Source organism: Stegodyphus dumicola, chromosome 9 (genome assembly GCF_044657685.1).
Source record: "Stegodyphus dumicola isolate Sdum_Otavi_A_Nest chromosome 9, ASM4465768v1".
Lineage (NCBI taxonomy): Eukaryota > Metazoa > Arthropoda > Arachnida > Araneae > Eresidae > Stegodyphus > Stegodyphus dumicola.
The window spans coordinates 58,303,048-58,316,855 of NC_140776.1; the positions used below are offsets into that span (position 1 = coordinate 58,303,048).

General features: G+C 31.2%; 1 protein-coding gene across 7 annotated transcripts in view; it reads left to right on the forward strand.

Moving 5' to 3' along the window:
* Nucleotides 1-13,808, forward strand: part of LOC118192245 (malonyl-CoA decarboxylase, mitochondrial-like) — a 90,648-nt gene that overhangs the window by 63,723 nt on the left and 13,117 nt on the right. For all 7 annotated transcript variants that reach the window (XM_085823491.1, XM_085823488.1, XM_085823492.1 and 4 more), the window contains one exon: nucleotides 11,837-11,942. In XM_085823491.1, the coding sequence (XP_085679617.1) occupies nucleotides 11,837-11,942 (106 nt within the window). The remainder of the gene's footprint in view (nucleotides 1-11,836; nucleotides 11,943-13,808) is intronic.

Genomic DNA, 13,808 nt, shown 5'->3' on the forward strand with positions numbered 1-13,808 from the left:
TCATCAATAAACAGAACAAGGGGCAATTGGTATTAAATCCAGTTCTACTGTTCTTTGCACCAATTAAAGTGATCCCTCTTTTGTTACTCAAGCAGTGAAACACATACCTTTGGTTTACTGAAATTAAAGTATTTTCAGTTAAGCCTTTTATAGAATTTCTATGATACAGCAGTTCAGTGGTTGCTGCAAGCTATGAACTTAACTGCCAAGCAGTAAAAGTTATTTATGTTCCTGTTACAATTGGTGGTTATAGCTAGACATCAATCTTAAGAATCAGTTGCTATTTATTTACAACTTTGTCCAGGCAGCATATAAGCAAAATGTACACTGCTAGGACAACGGCTTGAGTTTGGCCAATGACAATCTCCACCCACATGAGTGATGTCATATTTCTGACGTTTGTTTACATTCTACTGTTTGGAGTTACGAAGTGCGTTCTTTGAATGTGCACTTAGTTTTTCAGAATAAAAGTGTTTATTAATATGCGTATATTACAACTTTGTCCAGGCAGCATATAAGCAAAATGTACACTGCTAGGACAACGGCTTGAGTTTAGCCAATGACAATCTCCACCCACATGAGTGATGTCATATTTCTGACGTTTGTTTACATTCTACTGTTCGGAGTTACGAAGTGCGTTCTTTGAATGTGCACTTAGTTTTTCAGAATAAAAGTGTTTATTAATATGCATATATATCTGTATATAACGATTTTTATATACAGATGTTTGTTTCGGAATATTAAGGATTACTCTACTGTTCCAATACAAAATTAGATCTAGTCAGATGAAAGTTACTGATGGCTGGAAGATGCATGTAAAGTGTGGTTTACAAATTATTCTGCATATTGATAATCAGAAACTTTTAAGTGATAATGACTTAAATCATCTAATATATAAAATGTACTTGCGGGAATTAAACCAAGTTAATGTTAAGTTAGTGAATCCAAGTGCTATTTTGTGTCGGTAATTAATACAGTAAATATTTTGTATCAAAATGCCACCAGTAACTATTGCAATGAATTGTTATAGTGTATGTCAAGAAATCCTCAAAAGACATTTCATCTGAATATTTACAGCATTATTAACTGTGCTTTGATTAGGAAATCAAAATGCTTTACTGGATTCAATATGCTTTCTTAGAAATAAACTTCATTATTAGAACGTAAAGAGTATAAAGATGAAAAAGAGTGTTCACTCTAATGAACATAATGAAATGTAATTTAGCTGTGAAACTACTGAAGTGAAATGATGAACATGTTACTTAATAAGAACTGAATATATTTAAGATATGCTACCAGCTCTGATATTTCAAGATTGTTGGATATGCTTATCTATGAAGATTAAATAACTATTAACTGGCATTATGGTTCTGGTAAAGTATATATCATATTTGGAATTTTCGTTGTTCAGTATGCATTCTTAGAAAGGAAGTTCATTGTGTTTCTGAAATCTAAAGAAAATAATACTGAATAACTGTAAGTGTTTAGTGTAATAGACCTACTGAAATCTAATTTAGCTATAAAACTGTAAATGCTTAATGATGCTGAACATAATTTAGCAAGAACTGAATTTAGTATGACATGTTACCAGTTAAGATATTTCAAAACTGTCGAAAATGCCTAACAATGAGGTATCATTACGTGTTCTAAGGTGTAACGCTGAATTGAATCTAATAAGTATAATTTTATTTCCAGGAAACAAACCTTCATGTAAATTGTGTGAATGTGTGTTTATAGTTCTTTACATCTAGTTAAATACAGTAAAACTTACATAAGCCAAACGGAATGAATTAAAAAAATAACTTAAAGTTGTATTTCAAATTTTACATTTTCTCGTTTTAAAGACTGATTACCTGGAGTTCCACTGATGGTTGGACTTGATAAAATATGTCTTGAACTGACTTTTTTTTTTTTTTTTTTTTTTTTGAGAAAAAGCATTTAATATTGATTTTCTTACATTAGTATGTATTTTTAACTGTGAAGTTTGTGCATTTAAAAAATGTAATGACATGCAAATTATTATATTTTCATTTATTTCCAATTTCATTAAAAGTATACTTTTACAATTTACTGCCTGATTTTATACATTATATGTATGAGTAATAAATAATTATTGTATATATGCTATGTAACTTATATTGTGATCTTTATATTGAAACAACTTATTTATATATAGAGAGAGAGTGATACATCAACTCATGGCAATTAAAATTGAATTGTTAGTAAGAAGTTAATGATAATAAGATGCATTACTGATGTATGTACAGTCAAAAGTCTTTAATCCGGACTCGTCGGGACTTCGGTGATTCCGGATTATCGATTTTTCCGGATTATAGATCATCAGTTTAAATCTGGTAAGATGGCATGCAGAAATTATAAAATTAAAAATATGAAACTGTAATTTATAAAATAATGAGCAATTATGATCTAAAGGGTATCAAAATTTACAAAAAAAAGCTTAATATTTATTTGTTTACTTTATTAAACATTTCTTTCAACGCGCACATGCGTAAAGCATACATTATGCATAGCCGAAATTAGAAAATTGCAACCAGAAAACTATTTGATTTGTATTCGTGATATTTATAATGACGAGAAATTTGATTTAAATCACATCAAAGACGAAGTACATCGAGATGAAATACTACATTTAATAAGGAATTATAAGCCGAATAAAATAAAAACATCTGCCCTGAAGATAACGATAGTGTTGACAGATCAACTTCCAGTTCATTGCGCGCCGCTACGTTCCCCCCCCCCTCCCGCGCAGAGCAGCGTGAAATTGATAAAGAGATTTCGGAACGGTTAGATAAACAAAGGATATGCCTTTATCCATTTTTTGGAGCAATTCCACTTTTTGTTTGATGGACATCGAAACATACTTTCGTTTTTGTAGATCCTTTGGGAGCTCCAGCATCGGAAATTCTATTTGACATAATCGAAAGTTCAAGCTTACTTTTATAAAATTGCTCTTACAGTCTGCAAAAAATAATAAGCTGGATTCAATTTGAAGATTAAGGAACAACGCAATCATCAACATTAACTGAAATAGACAATTAGATAATTTTAGCTTATACCGTTCGTTATACATTAAACGCGCAGCGAAAACGTATTCTGCGCTTGTGCACACGCAAATGAGCAGTCGTAAAGGTCTTATGCACACGCTTAAATGCCTATGTGCATGCGTCAATGCAGCGCATGCGCAGAAAGTTTTTAGCTTTGAGGTCCGGATTATGGGTGTCCGAATTAATGACTTTTGACTGTAATAAGATGTATTATTGATGACAGTACATAAAATCAATCAAGACTGTAAGATATATGGTTAAAAGGCACTCTTCTATTTTCGAAACCAGATTCAGAAATGTATAGGTGTATGTATGCATGTATGTATTCATGTTATGTGTGTGTATACACATGTGCATAGGCTCCTGCAGTGGCAGAGTGGTAAAATCTTTGAACACAGAGTTCGACTCCAGGGAAGCTGTTTGGCTTCATAGGCGTTTTCGTGGTTTTCCCCATTTGTAAAGTGTATTCCAGCCAGTTTCCTTTAGAAAGTCCTCCACAAAGGTATCCCTTTCCACAGGCAGATAGACCTAGTGTACTTTGCCATACTAAACTAAAATGAAACCAAAACCACTTGTGGATATATACATTACATGTCTGAATCCTGTCCCGATAACAGAAAAGTACCAGTTAAAATTGGGCTTTTAAGGATATGTGAAAAGAGTTTTGAATTAAAATCCAGATTATATTTCATTATCTTGTAATAAATACATTGGACAAAGATGGCACTGTAACTATTTAATACGAGTTCCACTAAGCTGTCAACAATATTTTAATATCCATTCTTAATAAGAACAATATGATACTAATTATTACATTTATTTACAAGTTGTATGAATTGCAATAATTTCCTTTTCCAATATCTTTTTTTACAAAATACTTTCAGTCTATAATTCCTTTTTTAAATGTTAATTTCTCTTCATCATAGGTAAAATATATTCACACTTTATTGATGAAAAATTATTTAATTAAAATGTTCAAAGTATATGTTACAGAAAACAAATATATTGACGTCTATAATACATTTATTAAAACTTATTCATTTATTATTGAAATAATCAAATTCTCGGATTAATAGATAGAGTTTGAAAAGCAGAGGTCTAAGAAATCATGTAACATTTATTTACATAAGAATGACTGTATATACATACTGAACACAAGTTATCTTTTACTCAGACATTTCATGCTAACCTGTTTTTATTGCATTAGAGTTTTAAAAATAAGTATTTTTAATGATTTTTCTACTACTTTTTCAAAATTCTGATTTTTATACCAGTCAGAAATGATTTTCTTTGAGTATACAGAATTAAATTATTTATTTCTGGATTAGTCATCGAGTAATTTAAAATATAATACTTAGTACTATTACAAAATTTAAGAACTCCAACTTTTAACATGCTGCTTTTTATCACTTAAAAAAAAAATTAACCAAAATGTAAACTTGTAATATTGAAAAATTTCTCTCTTAAGTAAAATTATTGCCGCTACATAATTTCAGCACAAACTAAATATTACAGTATATAAAAGAATACAGTGTACTTGTAAAATTAATGATACTTACGTATTAACACAACCACCTTAGCTCAATTTGGATTTAACACATGCAAAGTTAAAAATTATTCATTGAGTGCAAGTTGATGGTTTTTACAACTTTTCTTAAATAGATATTCAAATTATTGATACCAATCATAGGTTGGCTAACATTATCAAATTATGTAAAGAAAACATATTTTAGTAATTTGAAATATAAATTTTAACTATTAAATAAGGAAATAAAACACATTCATCTCTAAATCTTTCTGTAATTATTTTGCCCTATTCTTTTCCCCAAGCGGTTTGTTTTTGCTTGAAAATAAATTAAATAATTTCAGAGATTTGGCATCGCACAAACTTCAGCAGCATCGGCTATCTACCAAATAAATGCATTTCCTTTTTGTTTCTTTTAGAAATTTTTTGGCAAAATTTTGTATTTTGTATTTGTTTCCACCATAGTTTTTTTCCATTGTTGATAAATTCCAAAGAGCATATTTTAAAATTAAGGCAAAAAATATCACAATTTGTTCATAAAAAATTTTGAAACTTGAAATACAACACAAAGAATGTATACAAAAATGGCGACATTGCCATATCTAATTAAAGGATTGTTATGAGCATGGTTGCTAGAGTTTGGCACATTTTAAAAATTTGATGAGATCTATTGAGGTGGTTGCAAGTAATAAATTAATTACATTGTAATGCATGCATTTTTACTGTTAAGAGTAAAAAATTTTTACTTATAATAAATATCTGAATATGCTAATTATTTATTTGCCTTCTTATGTAATTTTGATAAATTAGCCACTATTTATTTTACATCAGTAATCTTCAGACTAATTTTAAATTTAGTTTCAGTGTGAATTTCTTTTGTTCTCTGCTTTCTTATGTTTAAATTGGCGTCATGTAAAGCAACATAAAAAATAAAACTATTAAATAAATATATGAAAAGCAAACAAATGAACGGATATGAAAGTTTATCAGTTTAGTTTCATAGATATTCTGTACAGTAACACCCCTAATTTAATTAATAGGTGGAACTAATGAAAAGTACAACTTCCCATACAGGATCTGTCAGAAAAATACATAGAGACTTTAACAGATGATATCTGTATATCCGTTTCAAAGTTGAATTATCTTTGTAATATGTAGTATGATATTTCCTTAATATGTTGGTACTCTCACATACATGTAACACATGACAGTGAACCAAAATTGATTTTGATGACTTTGAGGTATATTGTGTAGTACAAGAAATCAGTTAGGCTAGAGGTCTTTCATCAAAAATATTATGGCAGAATGTGCAGCAGTCGCCTCAGACACATCGACTAAACATTGTTCAAATAACTGCTCAGTACTGTGCTTATATGTCTAGCTGTTAATGGCTACCACTGTGACTGAGCAGTCTAAGTAACTGTACAGGTACATATTCAGGAATTTTATTATTAAACCTAGCATAGCCTTTGATATGTATGATTTAATTAACTTAAAATTAAGTTCAATACTAAAGCAGAAGAGTTTTCTTTTATTATTAAAGTGTGAGCATTTTTCTGATAGGCCTTTTATAAATATAGATGAATTTTAGTTTAATAGGACAGAGGGCCAGACCACCAACACCCAAGTGGTAAAGTCGCTGAATACTAGATATTCAGTTCAGGGTTCAAATCTTGCCGAATGTGCTGGCTGCATGGGCGGATTCATGGTTTTCTCAGGTGTAATATGTTTAAGAGCCAGTTTCCCTTTGAATGTCCTCCACGAGAGCATCCCTCCTGTTAAGCAGATAGCACTCGAGTGCTTTGAATAATTAAATAAACCAAACCAAACCAAACCAAACCAAGGGCAAAAAAAAATCACTAAACCAAAGGCACTAAATCATGCTACTTACATCAAAGGGATAATATGTAAGAACCTAAATTAATACACTGCATTTTTGTGGATGCCAATAGCCTCGTATTTAGCACACATTTCTAATTAGCATCTATATTCCTCAAAGCCTTTATTATTTGAGCAAAGGATCTTTTGTCAAACTTGAGACTATCATACACTTTTCTGGTGGATTTGAAACTGTGTAACTTCATGTTTTTTTAAGTCAGGGATGAATATTCCATAACGTGAAGAAAACATATATTTATTTTCTCATATGTCGAACTTTTTTCAATATTATACTCAGATATAAGACTTCATGCTATATTTAATGTTAATATATATCAATATACCAGAGCCTGATCTTTACATTAAAAAAATCACATCACAGGAAACTAAATTTGGGATTAACATTACATGCATGATATTCAAATTTATACAATTTTAATTTCAGCTTCATCGTTATTCATTTCCTAGATTGAATCTTAACGTGGACTATTTAGATATGTTATGTCCTACACTTACAAAACACTTCCTTCCCTGCAAAAAAAGGGGCCCACCAGCATCAAGCGGTAAAGTTGCTGAACACTGGTAGTTCGGTCTGAAGTTCGAATCCCACGAACGGAGGCTGGCTGCATAGACGTTTTCGTGGTTTCCTCCATGTGTAACGTGTATACAAGCCAGTTTCCCTTAGAAAGTCCTCCCTGAAGGCACCCCTCTGCTTAGACAGATAGCCGTTGAGGCATTGCCATAAATCACATAAACCAATTCAAACCCTGCAAAAAAAGTTAGGAACAGATTATCCATTTTAACACAGTAAACCTTTTCTTTGTGATCACTTCTGAAACTGACTACTTCTCCTCAATATGCAAATTCTGGTACTGAACATCTTCTCTTTGAAATGACAAGCTCTACACAAAATTAAAATCATGTAGAACTGCTGGTGGTCATCTTAGAGAGGGTTCACTGTATTTATTAAAGGTCAGAAATTTATTTAACTATTTCTGAAAATGCAAATTAATCTACAAAATCTGGTATTAAGTACTTTGTTTCTGTAAGCATAATTAGTAACAACTTCAGAGTTTGAATTAGTGTGTATGATGACAATTTATTACATTAACTCGGCGGAAGGCGCACCAAGAAAACTTACTAGAACGGGCGCGTGGGGTATCACATACCCCAATATTTAAAATACAATAAAATAGTATTATTTAGTTTTAAAACTGTTTTTTTTTTCTCGTGTATTATAAATAAGTTAATAATAATTGGGTTTCAAAAAATTAATTTCCGAAATAATCTTAGAGTTAAAATTAAGATAAATGAAAATAATAAACATCATGCCTCTAAGTTTCATTGCATCTCTAATACACCATGCTTTTTTTATTTCTTCACACTTTGAACGAAATACATTCATGTGTTCTTGGCACAGAATGTTTTCACATTTTAAACATTGCATTCACGTTCTTCTGTCCTTGGCGCGAGGGCAAAAAATTTAACACGTCTTTCATACTTAGTTGTTTCTAATTTCATGTATTCGTTTTAATTCTTCATCGAAACTTCTGCTTTTGTTTTGCATGCAGTACGTCAGTTTCTTGGAAAAGTATTAATCTCTGATCTTTGTTCAATACTTTTTTTCATTAATTGTAATTCTAAGTCCTTCAAAAACAGACTTCTGTTTCTTGTTGGTGGATTAGTAGTTGAATGTAATATAATTCAAGCATTTATTACAGCAACATTCAGTGCAGGAAAGAAAATTACCATTGGCCACCTTCTTGTTATTTTGGCAATTGAATAATTGGCTGACATTTCATCCCCCATATCCACTGCTCCTTTAGTCATATTATTAAAACGTATAATTCCTAACGTTTTATTTTCTCCAATAGTATCATCTATAGTATGATCGTTATATAATGTTATAATGTTATAATGATCGTTATATAAAGCATAAGAATAGTTTTTCCTTTTTTAGGAACATCAGGAATTAATGTTTTATCTTTTTCGAAACCAAAACATTGTAGAAAATATTCTTAGTTTCATCTTCAGTTTTCGAAATGCAATCTTCATCGCTTTCAAATATTTCTAATAAATCTCGCATGCGTTGCATCTCCAGTTCATAGAAACTCATTCTTTTTACCATAATGCAGGTAGAAATTTTTAAGAATTTAATGTCAAATACTTTAAAATCACTTGCGAGTAGAAATATTTACTGTTACACTCTAGAAATAAATTTCTGATCTAAATATTCAGTCAGAAAAGCACTTACACGGACAGGCACGTGGGGTGTGTCATACCCCAGTTCCAACAAAATACCGATAAATCTTTTTCTGAAACGCGCAGGCAAAGAAAAAGTGGTTCTGAAAGTCAACCACAACTAGAAACTCAGCTACTGAAAGCAGCACAGAATTTCAGTTTCACAAGTTAGGAATATTCCACTTTTATGTAGGGTTGGGGTATGATACACCCCACACGCCTTCCCGCGGGTTAACGAATGTCATTTGCTAGACAGATATGAAGAATTTCTTTTGAGGAGCTGTTTCGCTGGAAAGGTTGGTTTGGTTTGTTTGATTATGGAAAGCATGCAAGGTCTATGTGGGAAGGATGTCTTTGTGGAGGATTTTCTAAGAGAAAAACTCTCATATCCATATTACACATGTGGAAAACCAAGATAAGTGCTCATGCAGCCAGCCTGTCCAATTGGAATCAAACTCGGATCGAACTATCAGTGTTCCAGTCACTTTACCGCTCAGCCGCTGTTGGGCTGTGTATGGAGGGCCTTAAAGGAAAATAATTACATGCACTGAAAACTGAATTCTAAACTAAATGTATAAAGAAACCAATGGAAATTCACTTATCAACACTAGTTCTTATTAAATTAAAATACTGCATAAAATAAATTTATAAAGCTGTTGAATGAAAATTTTCTGTTGACATATTTAAGAGATGTGTAAGGAGTAACAGATTAATTATTTCTAATATTATTAAGTAAACTTTTAAAAGTAATTATTAATTTATTATTAAGTAAATCTTATAAAGGAATTATAAAAATGAACAAAAACTTCTTTAGAGAAATTATTCTGTTATTAAAAATCATATGTTACTGGAATTAACTCACTTTATCCAAAATTAAATAAATGCATTTTTAAATGATAAATCAAGTTGTGCAGAAATATTAAATATGAATACAATCATCTTAATTATTTAAAAACAGTATGTGGAGATGTGAAAAATTAAGAGAAAAAAGCTTTCTAGATTATTTGCTACAAATCTGACATTCTGAAAAATGAATACACGCATACACACACACTCACTCATATTTATATGCATACACACGCATATTGATAAATATAATTTACATATGATTATGTAGTGAAAATATGTGTATGTGTGCATGCGTGTGTATACACACTCATGCATATAGAGCGAAATTTTGTAATGTTTCAGACATAAATTTATATTCTTCTGGAACAGTAAGGAAAAAATACTTTAAAGGAAAATTTAAAAAATTGTATCACTAGAACAAATTTACATTGCAGTGTAAAAATGGTTTTCATTCAAACAACGCACTTCCTAAGGCTGAATAGCAGAATGTAAACAAATGTCGGCTCAGGCAAGGCGTCAGAAATGTGACATCACTCATGTGGGTGGAGTTAATGGTGACCCTTATCTGGATTGTCATTGGCCAAACTCAAGCTGTTGTCCTAGCAGTGTACATTTTGCTTATATGCGTTCAGGCATGCTTACAATAGTTCCAGAGTTCAGAAAGTGTTTCCATAGAAAACAGACTGTTTTGAAATGTTCGCACACCTTATTGCATTTATGATTGTCTGTCTTGCTTCTAAACAGTTGATAATTCGCCCCTTCACAGATTCTTTGATACTTCAGAGCCATAATAAATTGTTTTGAGCATTTACACACTAACTCAATTGTCGTATTACAGAAGCTCACTCGGATATTCACGTAATGCAAAGCACTTAATTCACTGCCACGAAACACCTTGATTTGCATATCAAAAACCATTTCACCACTTTTTATTGGGTAATGCTAATCTGGCTTGTTTTCATGCATTGCCTGAAATTAAGTAATTCATTGACTATAATTATTTTTGGGGTATGTAAATATAATTCAAAAGTCAAACACCAAAAATCACCGTTATATTTTCAAATTTTCACAGGACTAGTTTCGATGGTTTTACCGAACCACCATCCTCAGCTGCAAAAACGCAAATGAACAAGATAGAATATAATGATTAGATAAAATAAGAAAGCCTGGACAGGAAATAAGCTAGTGGCGCCATCTGTTGATGAAACCAGAACAAATCTGTTCTAGTTAACGATCCTAATTCCAATCCATCTTTGCCTTCGGCCTTTAAAGAAATTATGTTTTAGTTCTGGTTTCATCAACAGATGGCGCCACTAGCTTATTTTCTGTCCAGGCTTTCTTATCTTAGCTAATTGTTATATCCTATCTCGTTCATTTGCATTTTTGCAGCTGAGAATGGTGGTTTGGTAAAACCATCGAAACCAGTCCTGTGAAAATTTGAAAATATAACGCTGATTTTTGTTGTTTGACTTTTGAATTAGTAATTGTTTGGCGTGTTATTGTGTCTTAATGTAAATATAAATTTGGAATAAAAATAAAATGCAAAAATTAAACAAATAAATAGATAATAGGAAATATCACTACAGTTGCACAAAAACAACCATGGGATCAAATAAGTTGATGGAAAATATTTACAAAAATTCACAACATTGTAAAATGAATCTTCATAAAGGTGGAAATCTGAAAATAAGACAGATCCTTTTAGACTTGTAGTAATATTGCATAATACTGCTGTTATGTGAAATTATAATGTATTAAATACTGTACTGTTTAATAAAGCTTTTATTCTAAGGATTGATTTATATACAAAAATGCATGTGATTTAATAATAGTATTTATTACATTATAATTTTAATTAACAGTAGAGTTATGCAATATCATTATATATATAATTTCAAGCCATTTGCAAATCTAACATAAGAGACAGCAAATATTTTAAACTGTGTGTTCATTTTACAGTAATAATTTTTTAAACTGCTATCTTATAGGTTAATTTGAAGCGATTCCAATAATTTATATCATGTTTAAATTATGAAAATGGATTGCTATTTTTTAAGTATCCATTGAGTTGTATTATAGAAAATACTACTTTGAGAACTAGGTATAATATTAGAAATCTAGTTTAAAAAATAAAATTTGTAATCACCATAATAGTTTGATATTTGAAGTTCTAGTGTTAATTACTTAAGTATACTATTAAAGAAAAAAAAACTTTAAATCACATAGTTTCTTTTTTAAATTAGAAGTATTTTTTTAATTATTTATTTATTTTTCTCAGCACATTTTCATTTAAGAAATGGAGCAGTATTATGGCGTTTGAATTGGGCAGCTGATCTATCACCTCGAGGCCTAGATAACTCCTGTGGTATGATGGTCAACTATAGGTAATTATGTACTTTATTTCAAAATTATAACTTTAATTCACAATAATGTCTGCAACAGGAAGTGGGTGCATCTTTTATACTAGAATTTGAACTTCAGCTGTGCAATAATTTTCTGCCATGTCGTGCGAACTGCTGTACGAGGGGGGACATAAATATTTTGGTACTTGCTATCTGTAGCAGCGTCAGCAAGAAAAAATGGCATTGGCACAATTCAGGCTTAGTGTAATTTGCTGCCAAATGTTTGTAAATATCCATGAAAACAAAATCTATTACGGTACATGATAAACTGGCAACTCATTCAGTATCTGTATGACCCAAATTATTTATTATAAATTTGTATTTATATAGTTAATACAATTTTGTCAGCAATTTATTTAAAATAACAACATAATTTAACAAAACGTATTTAATATACACATTAATTATTGTATTGATGAAATTATGTAAGGAATTTATTTAAAACAACATATATCAACATGCTGGAAAATTCTATTTTATTTAATACAGTTTTGTTAGCAATTTATTAAATATGTGCATGCATGCATGTTCATGTATTTGTGTAAACATTCCAAAAAGTTAATTTTTTATCTACTCTTTCTGGTGGCTATAGTTCAACAATTGCTGCTAATAATACCTCAAACACCAACTATAGCTTCTTATTCCATTGATGGAAGATTGAAAATAGTAAGCATTATACATATTTTTTTTTGCAATGAAAACCCATTATATTGACACAATGCAAAAATGGAAAACTAGATAGATTGTTAACCATTTGTTTCTTGCACATGTGCAGAACAGTAACTGTTTGTTTCTTACCAATGGAGAAACATATCAAATACACTTTCTCACCAAGGCCATTCCAGAAGTACTAATATTTTATTATATTTTTCACATTTTCTAAATAACTGAGTAATAGACTGTCTACATTGCCTTTGAGTGATGTCAAAAAATTTAATGATATTTTTACAAGAGATTAACTAACATTGTTGTTTTTCTGCAATTAGCATAGGTAAATTTATCTCTAATATGTACGATGTCTCTTTCTGCTGATTACTTGACACTTTTTTTATATAATTTTGATTTAAGAATTACAGCATAATACATTCACTTCCAAAAGTTAAGCATGAAGATGTAAAATGCAAAAGTTATCAGATAATGACGTACTGGAGACTTAAACAGAATTATGTATAAAGTGAAAATAAACAGCATAAAATGAAAGAAAAAAGGACATTAATAGGGCATGTGATCTTCCGCTCATCTTTATACAAAGTTTGCACCTTGTGACCATGCTTTCAGTTAGGTGGTCTACCACCGCAGAATTAAGCAATTCCCATTCTTCTTGTAGAGTAGTTTCCAGCTCAATAAGAGTGGCTGGAGGTGGGAAGCGTGAAGATATAGCACTCGAGAGCATCCCAAAGTTTTTCAATGGGCTTAAGGTCGAGCGAATATGCTGGCCATGCCATATGCACAATCCCTTCACTCTCCAGGTAGTCATCGACAATGTAAGCTTTATGGTGACGTGCGTTATCGTCCATTAAAGCAAAAGTAGGGCCAATTGCTGAAGCATACAATGTCACAGTGGGTTGTAGGACTTCATCTCGATACCGGACAGTCGTCAAAAAACCCCGTTTAAAGATGTTCAGGTCGGTGTGCTGTCCTAACGAAATCCCTGCCCACACCATAATGCTTCTGCCTCGGAATGCATGATGTTTGGTAATGTTTTGGTTCTGATTGCATGTTCGTTGTTCACGCCATATCCTTATACGCTTGTCCTCTGGCTCCAGAGCAAATCTTGACTCATTGCCCCAGTCAGACACATTCCATTTGACATGTTCCTGGCACCACTGTAATCGTGCCCCTCTTGAT